This window comes from Mollisia scopiformis, assembly GCF_001500285.1.
Source record: "Mollisia scopiformis unplaced genomic scaffold LY89scaffold_14, whole genome shotgun sequence".
In the NCBI taxonomy this organism is placed as follows: domain Eukaryota; kingdom Fungi; phylum Ascomycota; class Leotiomycetes; order Helotiales; family Mollisiaceae; genus Mollisia; species Mollisia scopiformis.
This window is the reverse complement of record NW_017263594.1, coordinates 706,498-723,550: the sequence shown is the minus strand read 5'-3', so window position 1 is coordinate 723,550 and position 17,053 is coordinate 706,498. Positions and strand designations below refer to the sequence as shown.

Genomic DNA, 17,053 nt, shown 5'->3' with positions numbered 1-17,053 from the left:
GCGACGCCCAAACACGACAATAACAAGGCTTTGTGATGCATCTGAGAGTGTGATGACTTGATGCAACTCGAGTGGTGACGCATGAAGATATAACGATGTTTTGTAAGTGGTGCATTCCTATGTTGCCGAGGACAACCGGAGGAATGTCGATTAAAAAGAAAATTGTGAGGACTTCAGAGATGATGAAGACGGATTCTTACGGGCCCCACCTGCATAATCTATTTGGTCACCGAAAGACTTTCGGTCCCTCCGCACTGCTGCTCCTAGATGACCACCAGTACTGCGTGAGTGAAGTGGTCGCTCGCTAGGTTTGGAAAGTTATTGCTCCCGCATTGTGCTCGCTTAGCTACCCCGCCCCCTATTGTCATGAAAACTACCTTTCAAAATTTCCAAATTTCGTGAAAATACATCCAGTAACTGTAAAGATTATAATATCCATGACCGGAAAACCATCAATCGAGAGCTCGAGACTGGAAATAAATCACCCATTGGAATTAGGTGAATTTGATGGCCTGAAGTCTGATCGTGTTTTATGTTCATAAAATATCAAGATCCTTGCAATATACTGGGATCTGGGTCGAGCACCCAAGGATCTTCTGTTTGATACTGATCTGAGCATTGGCTGCTCACAACGTTTGAGTTCCTTCTGCCATTGCGAGTCTCAGCACGTGATGACTATCAAAGTCCTGTTTGGGGATTCCAATGTTTGAGAAACCAAGCACACGAAGACTTTGGTGATGGAGGGATTCCATGACTGGTAATAATAACACTATGACATTCTAGAACTTGAATTCCTCGATGATCTAAAGGCGATCAATTGCATTTAGAAATTTACATACTCCGTCAGGGGTCCTGCTTAGCAAGTGAAGTCCTTTTTGCCTAGTGAATCAAAAGGTTTACAATCACCACTATAGTTACACGGTGGGATATGTCCTTCGAACTACATACATTTGCAAAGAGTCCGTTCGGCTCGCATTTAGACGGCTACTCAGCTCAAATCAATCTGCAAGCCCAATGTGGCGTTCATGACGCTGTCCCCGTAGAAGAATTCGGTTCTGTCGAGCAGGTGTCAGGTTCAGCGTAGAAATTCAAGAGATATTGTCGAACTTACCCGGCATTTCCAACGTTGACATACGTCTCATTTGTAAATCTCCCCAAATTTACCAGAGCTTCTAGCCATTCTTTCAAATCTCCCTCAAAACTCCCATCAAATTGGACATCGGGAAGCATGCTGTGGACCGTGATCCCAGTATCTGTATTCTTGGCTTCATACAATTTCCAGCTTGTGCCGAACAAAGAATCAATGGTGGTCACAACGTCTCCCCATCCGATCGGTAGTTGACTACCCTCATATTGGAGCCATAGCATAAGTTCTTGAGCGGAAGTCGAAGTGGAGTCTCCTTTCGTGTCGCTGGTCATGAAATCGAAACAAATGTTGCCTTTGAAAGCGGTAGTATTCGTTCGCGACCAATTGTAACTGGCTGGAATGGAGGAGATTGCGGAGATTGTGGTTTCAAGATTTTGGGTGAGACCGACGAAGGAGTATCCTTTTGGGACGTTGTCACTGCCTGGAGATCAGACTCAATAGATGGGAGGTAAGATCCATGCTAACTCACGTGCTCTCAACATATTCAATATCAGTAACGCTGCTCCAAATCACTTCGGGGTTACCAGTTGCGGGCTTCTCGACACTCTCAAAGTTTGTACACTGTGTTCCGACCGTCACGTCTGCATTGTAAAGCATGTTGTAAACAATCCATGGAGTGCCACTAAGGATGACATAGTCCTCATCGCCACAATGCTCCGACGCAGCCAGTGCCGTAGTCGCACGAGAAAATACCGAATGAAAGGGGGTGCACGTCGAATAGTGAAGCAGAGCCAAGACGACAGAGAGATGTGATAAAGAGAGCATGCCGAAAAGGAAGAATAAAGCGTGAAATGAAGCAAAGACAACCGGAAAGAGGGACAATGGATGGGAAAGAATAAATTGAGGAGCTGAAGTAGAATAGTATCCTCTTAAAGACGGTTGCACAACAATTAAATGAACCTTCCCACCAGCATCATAGACCGGATTCCTGGGAGAGCACACTGATGGATTGTTTCAAGTATATTTTTGCAAGATTGTAAGTGGGTCCACTGGAAATTTCTCCGTACACTTGGCGAAACGATCGGCAAAAATAATTCCGCTCAAGCATCTAGCCGAGCTGAGGTCACAAATGATCATGTAAATTGAGTGAACGTCATGGGAGCACGAAATTGTGAAGCTATTGGACATTGAAATGCGCTCGCTTTAGGGATTGGGGAGATTGACGAACGCCTTTCTAGAATTTGATCCACGGAGGAGCTTGTATTGAATCTCGAGTTAACACATTCATTACTTCGTCAATTTTTAAGCGAGCCCCTTTTTCGTTATGTGCCTTAAATAAGTTCCTCCGACTTATCTTCGCTGATGCATATTATCAGAGCATGCAATCCCCTCTTTGAATTCTTATCTAGCTCTGCAAAAGTCCAGAAATTGAGGGCCAATTACAGTACTAGGGACAAAGTTCCCGTGATTCGGCTATTTTACACCAAAACTCACCCACTTTAATGTGATGCATCATCACGACCCTCTTTCAAAAATCTCTTATGGATAGCACTATGATAATTTAGAACACTATTAGTCAATCCTCTTTCAAAGATTGAAATTCCTTAAATATTTAATAGAGATATGTGAAGTTAAAATAAAGAGTTGTAAAAATTAAGCGAGTTTTGGTGTAAAATAAATATTATTACTTATCCTCTTTCTTTAGAGCTATAAAATTCGAGAGAGTCTACTCGTCACTTCAATTTAAATTAGTAGAAACACTAATAAGTATCCAATAAGAAGTTCTCCTTCCTTGGATTCCTAGTATTTTTGCTTAAATGTGGAAAATTCTTTAAGTAAACTATGCGAGTTTTGGTGCAAAATACCCGAATCACGGGAACTTAAGCGCGGTGACTTCGTCCGGAATCGATTCCGAGGGCAAACACAAAGCGTAATCCTCTCCCCTCAATTGCTTGAACACCGAACCGTATTCTCGCTAAAATATAGCAAGTCAGTCAATCAACCGCGAATAGCTGCCGAGAAGCATGGTAATTGAGCAGAATAGCAATTGCAAAGATGATACTCTTGAGTCAATCTCACCTGCAGAACGTAGACAAAGTCGTCATACAATCCATCCCTCTGCATCTTCTCGCGGACTATATGTCCAACTCCTCCAAGTATAGCGTTCACTGTTGTGAGTTTGCTATCCCATGAGACGAACGAAGAAGTCGCAGTGCCATCCACTCGAGTTGATTCACTACTGCCATATGGATCTTCGTTGAGCAATCAGCATTTTCCTTTCAAGTATGTTACCACAGTAAAAGCCATTGTCTTACTTTGCATCTTTTTCCCATCCACCATATTCTTCCACCAAGCCATGCCAATTGCCTTGTTGAATAGTATCAACGGGAAGACACTGTACGGAGTCATCACATCGAGCTCCTGGACTGTTTGATTGGAGATCGATGGAATGCCAGCATTCGAAATATAGCCTATGATCTGACCAGTCGTCGGATTAGTTGAATTGTTAACGGATGCAAACATTCCTGGCACTTTCGTGACAACCGAGTTACAAGTTCGCGCTCTTTCAGCATTATGATAAACACGCCTAGTAGTCAGTGAGTCATCACGAGGTTTTTGCCAGCTGAAGATACTCACTTGACGATCTCGACATCGTAATAAGGCATTTCCATTACCTTCCATTGCTCGTGGCTAGAGAACAAGAACCCTAGACTGCGTCAGCGGTGTCTCATCTCGCGAACGCATCCAATTCGAACTTGCCTTTTTGCACAGTAACCGGTCCAAATCCATCCATATCATAGTCCACACTCACAAGCTGAGGACGCTTAACTTCCCAAAGCAAATTTTTGTCTTTATCTGACAGTCCTCCAAAGAAGTATAACCACCACGTAAAGAATTCTCCTTCGTATGGATCATTTAGAGTATTGTTTCCTTCACAAGTATAATTTTGCTGTGGGTCGTTGACCTGGTAGGTCTGATTCGTAGGGTCCGTCACAGCACAAACAATTCCGTCGCCTTTATAGAATATCTAGGAGATTTAGCTTCTAGCTGGAGATAGACGTGAGATACTACCTTGGCAGCTGTTGTCTTAGTATAATCAAGCCAACTTTGCCACTTTTTTACCAAGTCGTTGTACTCTGGCATTGCACTCATCTCCAGGACTTGTACCGCGCTGTATACGGCCCAGATGAGTCCTCTAAATCTATCTTGAGCAACTCTAAATTTTCAGAGTGGATATGTCTAGCTTACCCATTGTCAAGCGCAGGCACACGATTGACCCAATCATACGTGGGTGTGATCTCAATTGAATCCCCTGTGTACCAAGGTAAGAAACCTCCAAACCCAGGGTATGTTTCGTTGAACTTTAGATAAGTTTGCAACTTCAACGACATGATCTCAAAAGCGATACTTCTTGCCTTCCTTGGCTCATCTGGAGAGAGGAACTGAGCTGCGCTGTGTGATCCAGCTAGAGCGTGAGTATAGAGCATTATTTGAAGCAACTCTTTGCTCGCTGCGCTAAATGGATGTTTGGCAGTTGGGAAACCAGTTGTTTCGTTGAGGAGAGTTCCGTCATAGCTCATGCCATTGTGAGCATTATAGCTGACATTATTTTGGTGATATTGCCCTTCCCAGTACAGTATGTCGGATATGAAAGATGCTGGGTCGTTTAAGATGTCTTGCTGTGTGTAGGTTGGGGAGAATCGACATTTCGGTGGTACGGATCTCGGGCGTGGCTGATTCGGAGCGTAATATGCTACGTTGAAGGTCGCAAGAGTGAAGAGAATAAGAAGAAGAGGAGTGAGAAAATTGAACATATCTTCTTAAACAATCTTGGAAGGCGAGTATGTGTATCATTGATCCGTGGTTATAAAGAATATTTCAAGAGAGAGTGCAAACAGAGTTGTGAATGTGGGGTAGGATCAGAACTATCAGACTTAGCTTCTGCCCTTGGCACTTATATGCTGTCATCAATTCATTCTAGTCTAAAGCCTTACGGAATATAGGATTACTGAAGGAACTAGAAACATCGAGTGATCAATTGACTTTTCGAGGCGGCATCAAGCGTGGCTGTTCAAATGCGGGGTCGTCAATCGGGGAAACCCTAATGTGTGACGTGAACCTTAAATTTTCGTACCAATATCGAGACAGAGAAGAAAGGATTCTAGGGTAAAAATTTTCAGCTCGGGAATACACCGGGACTTCGAATCAAAATTGTTGGCGTGGCGCTTCACTTCTCTGTTCGTGTGATGTGAATAATCGCAAAACATCAAAATTACTGCCTGCAGCCACCCGACGAAATTGATATTGATCTCCTCTCGAATTTTCCTATCCCGAACTTCACTGGCGCAGACCGCGGACTTTGCCATCTGCAGTGGTCTGATGCACTCAGAATACCGTAGACGAGAAAATCTACTGGCATTGCAAGATCTCAGCCACTGTATCCTCATTTAAGCCTTAGGAGAATCATCTCATAAGCTGATTTGTCTTGAGTTGAAGCTATTTCATCGTTTCGCCTGCGACAGCGTTTAACATCTCTTGGCATTGTTAGGTAAGATGATAATGCGAGATTAATGACAAGCAACAAGTCTTACTGGAAACGTTTAGTTGACTCATGATATACCGAAATTGTTAAGGGCCGCTGCGAAAGCTATGTATCTTTTCAATATGTTTCATTTTGGCTCGTATTTAACAATGTGATGTCTCACACGTAGGCCTAAATAAGCGACAACTACCCCTATTCTTATTCCAGGAAGTTTCTGTGCGGCATCACCACGCAGGGGCAACATGCGGCATCGCACCAAGAGAACTTGGACCAATCAGGTTGACTCTTGAAGGCACCACATGGTAACTTGGACTGCTCTCACAGAATCATCTCCCCACAGTCAGATCACGCCTCTTTCCAGATGGAGATCTGCTTGTCCGGGGCAAGGATTTGTTTTTTTCTGGACCTGCTTCAGCTGCAGAGATCAAGTCAATCGCCCGCATTCCAAGTAGATTTATAAAAGACTAAGTACTATATCAAAACTCCGATTCACCCGATACATCAACTCCCCTTTACTTATTTTTGTCATTCTCACACGTTCGTTTACGTTTACCTCGAGATAAACATGAAGTTATCTCATTTTGTCCGTTGTAGCGCTATTCCAGTGCTTGTCCACTCTCTTGCTCCAACTGACGAGCCCCGAGATGCCGTAAGTTTTATGTTTTTGATCACACTCCTAGATTCTAATAATATCATGACCAGGACCCTCCTCAATCAGGTTACCTTCCCAACCACAACATCTCTCCAGCACTTCTCTCAAGCTACACAAAGAAATGGACGATGAAATACAATACTGCAGAGGAGTTCTATGCCAATCCCTTGGTATATACGGCTCCCAATACTACGAAAGAACTTGTCATCTTGGCTTCCATCCAAAATATTGTACGGATACTTGATAGTACCACTGGTGCTCTGATCATCAGTCGCACTCTCGATGCTCCATATGTATCGTCTGATTCAAACTGCAATGATGGCGCTACAGTCGGGATCACCGGAACTCCGATTATTGATACAACTTCAAACATCATGTACCTTTTCACCAAGGGCTACTGCAATGGCTTACCTGGTCCTCAAGGTGTCATCAATGGTCTATTCTTCATACCATCTCCGTCATATTCAACCTTGCTGAGATATTACCAGGCGCATATAAATTCTGGGCACTGAACGTCCCAAGCTTGACGATTGTCCCAGGCTATCCAGTCTTAATCAAGGGACCAGCATCCAATGATCCTCAGCGCTACTTCATTGGAGGCACAATCTTGCAACGTCCTGGTTTGGCGATGAGTAAGTTTACTTCCTTATTAGTTTGACAACTTTGGACATAGAATTTTTCTCCGGTGTTTGTGGGCATGCCAACATCGTGTGTTTGTGAGCTTTTGAGAGATTACTAGTACTAATTTCCCAACCTATCTATTATGTTCTCGACCTTTTACAGTGCAAATTAAATGGCTAGTTGGTGACAGCGTCATTGCCGGGTTCGGTGGACACTGCGATTCAATGAACTACACTGATATCCTGATCGCAGTCAGCAAGACTCCTAGCAAAGGTGTCACGGACATGATGGAAATGGAAGTATCTCCAGGTGAGCAAAGGCCCCAACAACAAGAACCTTATTTGGGGTTATGCAGCGCTAACAGTCTTGTTCCCAGGTGAGCCAGCAGACCCTAATCTCCTTCTTGGAAAGGGCGGGAAAGCTGGCATATGGCAATCGGGCATGGGTATTGCTGCCGACACGGTCAACAATCGAGTTTTCTTCTCCACAGGGTAGGGTTATGAAATGAATCTCCCTACATTGGATAACTTCTTACACTCATCCTAGTAATGGAGATGGCCCCGGTGCCAACAAAGGTCCTACCGGTCCCCAGCGCCCGGCAAGGCAGGCACCAGCACTTTAGATCAAGCGATTGTGAACATTGGGGTTGATCCTGTAACAGGACTCCTCAAACAACAAGACTACTTCTCGCCAATCAATTACGAAAAGCTGAATGCTGGAGACAAAGACTTGTCCTCTTCTGGTGTCACCCTGTTGGACCCTATCACTTTCTCTGGAGGTGGTGTCAATCGTGTTGGGGTCGCCGGGAGCAAAGCTGGTGTGATATATGTTGTTAACGCGGATAATCTTGGCGGATTCAAGATGGGTGCGTCATTGAGTGTCTGACTTCGAAAAGAGGTCTTGCTAACCGGATACCAGGACCCAACAGTTCTGATGCAGGCAAGTTATCTGACTTCGAAAAAAAAGGTTTCAGGCTAACTTCATCAGTGCTACAAGAGCTCACTTTCGCTGGTTCGTTCTATAGTGGAATCGGCAGTTATCCATTGGAGGGAGGATTTATATAGTATGTTGCTTATCGTTTACTATCTTTTCCCAAATTCTATCGTCATGCTAATCTCTTCAAGGCTTCTGCACCACCTGTGGAGCCTTGCAAGCTTGGAAGAAAGTTCTCAATGCTCAAGGTCAACCGAACTTTGCCTTTGCAGCCGAAAGCAATATCCCCTTGGGCTGCCACAACACTCCAACAGTGACGAGTCTGAACGGAGTTGCTGGGACCGCTATTGTAAGCAACTCATTCTCTCCCTATACACGCTTATATACCAACTCTATAGGTCTGGTTAGCTGATACATCTAAAGGGCTGGTAGCGTTTCACGCTGTCCCTAATGGTAGCGTCTTGACCCAAATCACACTCCCGGGTAGTGGAGGGCTACAAAAGTTCCATCGTCCAATTTTTGGTAACAACCATGTCTACGTCACTTCAAGTAACAAGCTCATCGCTATTGGTGGTGTTGCTCAGTGATCGAAGATAGGGAGATTTGCGTTCAGTCGCACATGGAGTATGTGAATTTGAAGATTGACATGATATCATTAGATCAGAGAAATTATTCGCAGAGATCCCATTTCTCCATCGTCACATTTTCTGCCGACCCTCTCAATTGATTTCAATCGAGGAGGACAACTTTAGACTTTGAAATAGTCACGAAAAACATCCATAAACGTCCGTTTTTTCCTTCTTCAACATTCGTACATGTGCACAAACTCAAGTGGCTTCGGCTCAGACCTCCCAATTACCTCCTTTGCACCAGCTCTCAACCATCTTGAGAGCTTAATGTGAGCCATTAAACAATTGTCCACGACATTCCAGTTGTCAATGGAGATATGTGCCGCCGTCGTCTTGAGCGTACTCTTGAGAAAGCGACCATGAGCTGTGTCCTGGGCTGCTGGAAGCGCCGCTAGAATGACGAACAAAAATATGCCGGGTATTTGCTTCCAACGCGCCAATCTAATTTTCCACATATTCACCCAAAGATAGTCCAGGTCCCACAGTGTGCAGGCTTTCGAGAGAGAAACTTTCTCCACTATTGCTTTGCAGTATATCAGGGCAGCGATACGGCAGCTTTTGTAGATGTAGTCTCCTGCCAAAGGATCCGAGTCGCCTGTTCCACTTGGTAGAGCAAAAATGCGGTCTTTGATTGCGATTGATGCTGCTGTGAGATTGTTCTTTTCTGAAAGGGACATCTCACGATCGACATGATTCAAAACAACCAACAGGAGGGACCGCATATCGTCTAGAAGCGCAGCTGTTTCTCGGCGGATATCTAGTTGATCGATATGCTTCGAGAATTTATCCCGCGATCGGATGAACGGAGAGTTCATGTGAACTGGGTGTATGCCAGGTCTTTCAACATTGTGGGGAAATGTTGGCTCCTGCTTGTATGATATGGCCATTTGATAATCGGTCCTACATCATATATTAGTCCTTGGAGTAGCAATAAAAGGGATAGCGGAGTACTAACAGGAGGATCATCCTTCTCAGAAAACCGCTCATTCCTAGCTCTCCCAGCCCAACCCGCAGTCTTACAATCTCTTTGAGGCCATTCAGATGTCCTTGGACCACTTCATAGCCACTCCAATACCATTCATTGATAATCAGAATAATGATTGCGCCAATGACCTCGTTACTTGTTGAAGTATCCTTGTTGGAGAGCATCCCATTGAGCTGAGTCAGCGCATCACATTTGTATCTCAACACAACCGGTGACTCTTTCGGAGCTCTCCGGTATGCTTCTGCTTGATAGCATGAAGCGGTGAAGATTGCCAGATTCGCAAGCAATGGTGATTTCATGGACCATGGAACCCAAACATCATTGTAATAATTGGGCTGGCAGCGGCCGTCAATTGAGGTGACATATCTTGCGACTTGATTGACGACTATTGATATGAGCTTAGTTACAACTTAATTCTCTTAACACTTACACGCTTGGAGTAATTCTGAACTTTGGGCGACCGGTTTCACGCCAAGGTAGTGCAATGGATCGACTGAGGTGATGCTGAAACTGCTCGGTTTAGGGCATCGTGTAACCTTCTGTAGCATCTGCCGTGCCTCCATCCTTTGAGAACCATCTCTAATGAATGGATCTCTGTCCCAGGACCTCGAGGAATTTTCATTGGAATCTTCAAAAAATCCAAGGTCATTCTCATGGCTGCCCATCTTGCCTTCCACAATTCCAGACATCCGTGAGACCATAGTAGTCAGAAGCTGCTGGTAGGTAGATGGATCATGAAGATCAACGCTGTTGGAACAGAGATCATGTGATTGAGCAAAGTCTTGATATAGAGAGCCTAATTTCCGGTAGTACGAGATGATTGCTGGCTTGCCATTTTGCGAGTTCTTTGCTTCTTGTTCTGAAGCACAAGTGATCTTTGCGACCTCCCGACATGGCGATGATGATGCAGTTCTATCTTGCAGTAGGTATTCAATAGGACTCGTAATGCTGCTGTTACTTTGCAAGGTCAGCGGAGGAGATCCGATAGGTGTTTTTCCTAGACTTACTCAAGGGTGCGATAGATACATGCAACCTGCGGGAATCTTCTTGTGCAAGTTCGGCACGGACGTTTTCGATCGCACTTCTGCTTTCGTCTGTGGCACTCCGTGCATGATGTGCTCAACTTCAAGCGACCTTCTTTGGCCCTGGAGCTTCTGTACCGCTCGTGACATGCCTGCATGGTTTCGGACATCGCGAATCTGGGTTGCGGGTTGCTCGAGAGTTGAGACCATGTGGCATGAAGAGAAGCTTGCAAATGAAAAAGAGAGTTCTGGGCCTAGTATTATGCAGGTGTTCGGACTTAGTTAAGCGAGATATCCGAAAAAGAAAAGGGGGCTTGACCCGAGCTGAGTCTTGCTTTGAGGGTGAATTAGGCAATTTCACTTCTTAGACAACGAATTTGATAAACTAGCAACATATCAAAGGCACCGTTGAAGAGTTTTCAGATGTTTAATGCCTTATTGTATCAGAAGTTTTTTGAATTCTTTACGCATCACGTGATTATAATCCCCAACTTCCTTCCGTTCCCAATGGGGAACAGGAGGATCGCTTGCAAATGTATTGATATCACTCATTCTTTTGTATCACATCCTTCTAACTCAATCCTTAGTCTTCCACTTCTTGGAGGTTGTACAGCGGTGATCGCGATCAACCAGTCGGATTGCCTGGCAACTGTGGCAACCAGCCATCAATCGGCTCTTTGACAACATTTGCTAGGGAGCATTTGTTCTGCTCCTCCATAGTCTGAGTCTTCAATGTGGTACAATTGACGTAGCAATTCGAGTCCATGGCTCTCTGGAGAGCATCACCCTTCCATCCAAAGACATAATCGGCATGGGACCCATATCCCTCGCTGCGAAGCTATCAGTAACAGGTGTCATTTTGTTGCGCGTGATTTGTATCTTACCGATCTGTACCCATACCATTCTGACTCCATGTTAGAGGGCTTGTGCCATCGGCCGGCCAAAGATCTTTGAACTCTCTGGTGTCCCAGTTCGTCTCATAAAATAATTGAGGCACTCTGACGGGATGGCTATCTGGACATGGACCTCCACTCTCAAAGGTTCCACTGATTGGATATGCCATATGGCTTGCATGATTAGGACTGTCCAAATTCTTTCCGTCCCAGCATCTGTGTAATATCAGCAAGTGAATTTGAATATGCGACCCTCATATAATTACGTTGGGAACCGAACGTTCGCCAAAATTCCAGCCGGGCAATAAGAGGTTGGAAATTCCATCGTCTCTGGACCTCGAGTCGCCATATCTTGCAAACATGTATATGTAATCTGTCGGAACTTTCTCGCGTCTTCCTTTGTTGTGATGGTTGGATTTCCAACGATCATGCGGAATCCCTAGCTCAATCAGCATCGGCCGAATGAAGTGATATGGATATTCTCACTTTTTTGAAAGCCGTCACTTTCGAACTTTGATTCATGTTGTAGAGAGCATCTTGCATGTAGTAAATTGTCATGCCACCATTCGCATTATCAAAACCGAGATTTCCAATCTGCGGGACACGTTTATACGTGCCATTCTTATGCTTGAAGAACAGCACAGCTGTCCAATAGTTTGAGAAGTCTTCGCTGAATTGGCAGGTGGTACAAGTGGCCATGCTTGCGATGTCATTATTCGGGTCCATTGTGACATTGAAGGTATTCTATGGCGTATTAGCTACTTCCCAAGAGCTTTTGTGAAGGACTTACGCCACCAACGATCTGGTGAAGGTGTGCAGACGGCTCAACACCTGGCCTGGTAAGGTGAGCGCTGGATTTATGCTTCCTTTACGGGGACGTACTGTACCAATGGATCCAGGCGATCCACTACCAACTGTGAACAACCAAATCGAATGAGGGCATTCGTTGGGGCAACCAGCGCTAGAGCGCCTACTAGGGAACTCCACAGCATCTTGCTTCTTGGTGCAGAAACAATAGAAACAACAACGAGTGATACCACAAGCGAAAATCCTCAACAAGTATGATTATCTGAGAGTTCAGGGACATCATCGAGAAGTCTTCACTTTTAGATCAGCAAGTTACGATTGCCGCGCCGATAGCCATTGCATATTGCCTTTCAATATCAAAAACAAATTCTCCAAGGATTTGATATGAAGTCGTTTGAGCCGATGCAAAATATCCTCCCGAAAGGATATACTGTAACGTCCACGGACAAGGTACAAAGCTGTTACCTCAACCATGAATATCAACTGCCGTTTCATTAGGCTACTAAGGTGACGACCAAAAGCCCCACATCCATGTGGAAAATTCGGATTGGTGCCAGGAAAATGGTTCTTTATTGAAATACTTGAGGTCCAGGGGGTCTTATCAGCAATTAATGCATGCGGCTGTGGCTCGGATAATATGAATTCGCATTGTAAGATTGGGATCAAAGTTGTTTTTTGTTCGCCTCCCTGCCACTGACGTGGGGCTCACCATGTGTGGTTAGCAAAAGTATGTTCCAACACCTGAATATTGTTCCTGCTTCTGGGCAGAGGACGTCGTCAGGCGAGGGCATCAACCCGAACTTGAATTTGATGTAAGACTTTACAGAAAAACTCAGTGTTGGGAGATCTTGCGAACCCCATGTGGGAAAGATGCTAACCGAGTGCCAAAAATGGGGATGTGCAAGAGGCTAAATACCCGCGGCTAGGATAACTGCATCGAACGGAAAATTAGCGATTGTCAGCAACCTCGAACATTGTTTGAGACTTGACTTGGTACATTGGGCCTCTTATTACTTTAAAGAAACTTTCTTTCTCCTGAAAAGGGCAAGGCTAATGAAATCAACAAAAGCATCTGGTCACGTGAACACACAACTTCGACTTGCACGCTCAATAGTCGTTTTGGTAGATAGGTAAAAGCCGTACGACTACATCTACTAGTCGAGAGTTTGCCGGAAGTGAGTTCTCTCATGACGTTATAGCCCCAAATATAGATTCCAGGCAGTGAATTCATGCACTGAAAGTCCGAATACAGCGCCTCCACAATGACCTTTATCAAATGTTGAGGTAATTTCATGTTCAAGACCATATGATAAGCATTGATATGCTCCGATATTACCTCCAAGTCCTTAAGAGCATCTCAACAATTTCAGCTACCCTTGGAGCTTTGTTCGTCCTTGTACATTGAACTTTGAGCAATGGCATCTCAACTTGCAATGTCTGCCACTTCTTCCGACGTCTTCCCGCGCCATCTTTCTAGATTGAAAATACATTTGGATGCCCAGATTTTTGAAACATTTCAGATCTTGAATATGTGAAAGTTCTTGTCAAATAAGATGTTCCTCAAATTCGATTTTCCTTAAAGAACATTTTGATCGAGAAAGAGTTTCCTCAAAGTCTATTATCTGCATATCCTCTAATTTACAATATTGCTCGTGATTCGACTAGAAGCACACAAAAATTCCAAGCCAAATTATATAAAGAATCAGAAGCTCTCTCTCTTAGTTTCTCGATTAGTACCACTGCTTGCGAGCTCGTGTAGCCCCTTCAATTTGCAGCGCTGCTAAAGCTTGTCTGTCCTGAACACGAAACTCTCCATCTTGATCTTCCTCTGTTGTTCCTCGTCGAGACTCACATTGACGACGGCCACTACTGAGCTCTTCATATTCTCAGCAGCTTGCGTGCCAGTAAATTGAAAGCTGTGTGCCACCGTACCTGTCAGACCTTCAGGATCTCCGACCATAACAACGAATGATTCCGATACAAGTCTCCGGTCACTGATATCAGAACGGAGATTGGATGTAAACTCCTTCATTCCATTGAAGGTCAAGTGCGTGCCGTTGGCACTTTTCAGTATTAGCCTTCATTTCGTTGAAACATCTTCCAAGTCAAGTACTTACGTCTCGTTCAGATCATGACTGAAAGAGCGATCAAACACCAGTTCGAAAATATCCTCATCGTCCTGGATGACAATTGAAAATATCAAATTCGACAAAAAAGCCTCTGAAGATATGAAAGGTTTTGGTAAGGTAGCTTTCGAGTTCATCGCAGGGGAATGGCTAGTTTTCGTTGGATAAGGCGAGGTTCGCTGGCTCTTGCGGGATGTTCGTGGTGTAGGGCTCATAATGCTTGAGATAGAGGTTCAGTCAAGCTCGAGGAAAGTTTTTTTGTGGAGTTGTATCATTTAAGACAAGTAGCTATAGAGCTCATCTTATATATGTAACCTCAGAGTAGATAAATTCGTAGAAGCTCGGCTATCTGTAGCCTTTCATGCTGACGATGGTAAGCGCTGACCTGAGAAGGCACACAATTTTCTAATTCTACAATATGAGAATGATGTCAAACACTGTTCCTAGGATCAGATAGTTTCGTGCGGCCGCACCCTGTCCTTCTCAGCCTTTAAAGTCACAAGGTTCATCTCACATGAGTCGCTGACTTTGGAGGTAAGTGGCGCCTCGTCAGCTTACTGCGGAGCCGAATAATTTCTCCCTTGGCTCGCTTAATCCTAACCGAGAAAATGAGCTCCTCGACTTCGACTAAGAGAGTCCAAGGAATTCGAAAAAAAAGAAACATCAAAAGCGAGCGTTGCTCAGGAATGGGTACTTGATATTAGCATAGCGACTTCTGTAAGGAGCTTTTAGTTACCAAATGAAGACACGATCACAGCACAAGTCTTCAAGCAAGTACTATCTACAAGTATGGAACATCAGGCTAAAGGGGAAGCTCCTTCAAGGCATTCTTGCTCATGAATAGCAAGCCATCTATGTAATAGTACCAGTTTCTATCATGAAGAAATTCATTGCCTGGATGGTTTTCTATTAAATTTCACTTCGGAATTTCGGAAATTCTCAGAAGACCAAGTGGCCTCCCTTTTCCTTTGACTTCGAGAGTGTCGTACATGTCCTCCCTATTAGCCAAACATAGCCATAAACCATTAAACAAACTTGAAGCTCGTAACAAGAGCTGTATCAGAGGGCTTTGTGCTCTCATCAGCTTGAAGCGAGCCAACTCGCTCCCATACACCACCTACAGATTGAGAGTGTATGAGAGCTACTCAGCATACCAATTTCTTTCCCACACCTCCGTTAGAGACTCACACTTGCATCGTGAAAGACATGAGATGTTGGGACCTCCCTTACGATCAAGCAACAGAATTCGAGATCATCTTTCAAGAAAGCTCTAGACATTCTGAAGCAACAACAAGGCTGATAGACACTGTAACAATGTTAAAAGAAAGTCGTCCCGAGCATACTGAATAAGCTGAGGTGCGTCTTTCACTTGATCACAGCGCTATGTTGACAATATCGCGCAGATAGTGGCCCTCTTTAAGAGAAAAAATCATTTCTGGACAAGCGTTTGTAATATCATGCATGCTATTCTATTATACACGAAGCCACAATCACTCCTTCTCTCTCAAGACTTTGAGAGATTGAGCTGCTGAAGTGTTTTCGAAGTCTTCTCTACCGACATCAAAGTATCAAGGTCAAGTCCGTCCATATCCTTCTCCACCTTATTGGCCTTAAACGATGGAGTGAAATGCTTCTCGGTGCAAGGGGCGTTGAATTTCGCGTCTCGCACACGGGTTACAACCGTGTCGAAACTCAGCCCTTCATATGGCGCCTTTGGCAAAGGCCACAGATCCTGAGTAGCGAGGCCTTTGATCAAAGTCCCCAGTACCTTGCTGTCACAGGCGAACTTTATCTCGCGAATAGTCGGAGCGCCGGGATTGTGTCTGCATTGAAGAACTTTGCTACTGAGTTTGGTGTAGTTGAGATTCAAGTCTTGGATGATTTCATCTATGGCAGACTGGCGTTTGGCCTCGATACGATCTATATCCTGTGAGAATCTTTCTGGGTGGGTTCATGAACGATGGAGGCGAATGAACTTACCCAACACAATTTCCGGAAGAGGAAGATCAACAGCCTTTAATCTCGAGCTACTCCTTCGTTCCGCAACACGGCTGACCATCTTGAAGCTTTGTGGCATCTTGAATACCCAGCAGATACACAACCAAGAGACAATTCCTGACATGGGCGCATTTTTCCAATCAAATGCGTCGCCGAGCACCAAGCACCATCGTTGAGCGTATGGAAAAGTTGCTTCTGATTGATACTTATCTACCACCAATGCTAATGCAGTCAGAGTTTTTAAGTTGACCGTGATTGGCATCTTGCTCGAAAGTCCGTGGATGGCATTCATCAATAGGCCAAAAGCCTCTGGATCATCGTCGGGCATATCGATCTGCGCGCGAGCCTGAGACTGGAGAATTTGGCCTTCGAGAAATCCTGGCTGAAACATGGCTCTGAAGACTGGTGATGCTAACTTCAAGTGCTTCGAGGATACCAGCATGTGGAACTCCTCCATCGAAGTGGCTTCAGGAGCTGAAGGACCAACTTTGTCCTCGACTGCGCTGCCGGTTTTTGGTTCAAGGAGGCGGAGAAGGAGGTCCCCCTCTGGATCGAAGATGATATTTGTGACAGACATGATGGGTGATAGGATGATGGTTGAATGTCAGTTCTTGATTGAAGGAAGTTTTGTAGGTTCAAGAGAAAGATGCCACAATATATAGACATTCTACAATTTTACGTTGAATCATGTTCACCAGGTTGCTGTGATTCAAATCTCCATTTGTTACACATCTCACGGATTCACCACTGCAGGTGT

At 44.6% G+C, this 17,053-nt stretch overlaps 7 protein-coding genes across 7 annotated transcripts; 1 reads left to right on the top strand and 6 right to left on the bottom strand.

Annotated features, from left to right (window-relative positions):
• Positions 1-793: 793 nt before the first annotated feature.
• On the bottom strand, positions 794-2,097 carry LY89DRAFT_618508 (putative endoglucanase-1 precursor). Its single transcript, XM_018210841.1, has 3 exons — positions 1,617-2,097; positions 1,112-1,564; positions 794-1,055 (listed from the first exon to the last, which is right to left on the bottom strand). The coding sequence occupies exons 1-3, from the start codon at positions 1,910-1,912 to the stop codon at positions 989-991; spliced, it is 816 nt and encodes a 271-aa protein (XP_018070212.1). The 5' UTR covers positions 1,913-2,097; the 3' UTR covers positions 794-988.
• An 860-nt stretch (positions 2,098-2,957) lies between these two features.
• LY89DRAFT_749868 (putative GPI anchored protein) lies at positions 2,958-4,902 on the bottom strand (the record flags this gene model as incomplete). The annotated part of the gene is made up of 7 exons (XM_018221184.1): positions 2,958-3,062; positions 3,167-3,339; positions 3,403-3,674; positions 3,725-3,799; positions 3,844-4,115; positions 4,148-4,283; positions 4,337-4,902. 7 exons carry the CDS (start codon positions 4,900-4,902, stop codon positions 2,958-2,960), a joined length of 1,599 nt encoding a protein of 532 aa, XP_018070211.1.
• Positions 4,903-6,195: 1,293 nt separating this feature from the next.
• On the top strand, positions 6,196-8,423 carry LY89DRAFT_670394 (uncharacterized protein; the record flags this gene model as incomplete). The annotated part of the gene is made up of 9 exons (XM_018213159.1): positions 6,196-6,279; positions 6,333-6,717; positions 6,771-6,914; positions 7,066-7,212; positions 7,280-7,394; positions 7,458-7,768; positions 7,822-7,914; positions 8,028-8,185; positions 8,235-8,423. The coding sequence occupies 9 exons, from the start codon at positions 6,196-6,198 to the stop codon at positions 8,421-8,423; spliced, it is 1,626 nt and encodes a 541-aa protein (XP_018070210.1).
• Positions 8,424-8,638: 215 nt separating this feature from the next.
• LY89DRAFT_719548 (uncharacterized protein) lies at positions 8,639-10,661 on the bottom strand (the record flags this gene model as incomplete). The annotated part of the gene is made up of 4 exons (XM_018218502.1): positions 10,458-10,661; positions 9,881-10,407; positions 9,421-9,835; positions 8,639-9,365 (listed from the first exon to the last, which is right to left on the bottom strand). The coding sequence occupies exons 1-4, from the start codon at positions 10,640-10,642 to the stop codon at positions 8,639-8,641; spliced, it is 1,854 nt and encodes a 617-aa protein (XP_018070209.1). The 5' UTR covers positions 10,643-10,661.
• A 277-nt stretch (positions 10,662-10,938) lies between these two features.
• LY89DRAFT_618505 (uncharacterized protein) lies at positions 10,939-12,613 on the bottom strand. Its single transcript, XM_018210840.1, has 6 exons — positions 12,248-12,613; positions 12,156-12,201; positions 11,852-12,109; positions 11,632-11,804; positions 11,357-11,581; positions 10,939-11,302 (listed from the first exon to the last, which is right to left on the bottom strand). The coding sequence occupies exons 1-6, from the start codon at positions 12,355-12,357 to the stop codon at positions 11,098-11,100; spliced, it is 1,017 nt and encodes a 338-aa protein (XP_018070208.1). The 5' UTR covers positions 12,358-12,613; the 3' UTR covers positions 10,939-11,097.
• A 1,339-nt stretch (positions 12,614-13,952) lies between these two features.
• LY89DRAFT_734998 (uncharacterized protein) lies at positions 13,953-14,513 on the bottom strand (the record flags this gene model as incomplete). The annotated part of the gene is made up of 2 exons (XM_018219961.1): positions 13,953-14,235; positions 14,290-14,513. 2 exons carry the CDS (start codon positions 14,511-14,513, stop codon positions 13,953-13,955), a joined length of 507 nt encoding a protein of 168 aa, XP_018070207.1.
• Positions 14,514-15,802: 1,289 nt separating this feature from the next.
• On the bottom strand, positions 15,803-16,873 carry LY89DRAFT_670390 (uncharacterized protein; the record flags this gene model as incomplete). Its single annotated transcript, XM_018213158.1, has 2 exons — positions 15,803-16,218; positions 16,279-16,873. The coding sequence occupies 2 exons, from the start codon at positions 16,871-16,873 to the stop codon at positions 15,803-15,805; spliced, it is 1,011 nt and encodes a 336-aa protein (XP_018070206.1).
• Positions 16,874-17,053: the final 180 nt, after the last annotated feature.

Coding starts and splice junctions, on each gene's coding strand:
- LY89DRAFT_618505 (XM_018210840.1), bottom strand. CDS start 12,357: ATGCTGTGGAGTTCCCTAGTAGGCGCTCTAGCGCTGGTTGCCCCAACG. Junction 11,805..11,851: donor AAGTGACGGCTTTCAAAAAA/GTGAGAATATCC, acceptor TGATTGAGCTAG/GGATTCCGCATGATCGTTGG. Junction 11,303..11,356: donor AATGGTATGGGTACAGATCG/GTAAGATACAAA, acceptor ATAGCTTCGCAG/CGAGGGATATGGGTCCCATG.
- LY89DRAFT_618508 (XM_018210841.1), bottom strand. CDS start 1,912: ATGCTCTCTTTATCACATCTCTCTGTCGTCTTGGCTCTGCTTCACTAT. Junction 1,565..1,616: donor ATTGAATATGTTGAGAGCAC/GTGAGTTAGCAT, acceptor ATCTCCAGGCAG/TGACAACGTCCCAAAAGGAT. Junction 1,056..1,111: donor GTCAACGTTGGAAATGCCGG/GTAAGTTCGACA, acceptor CCTGCTCGACAG/AACCGAATTCTTCTACGGGG.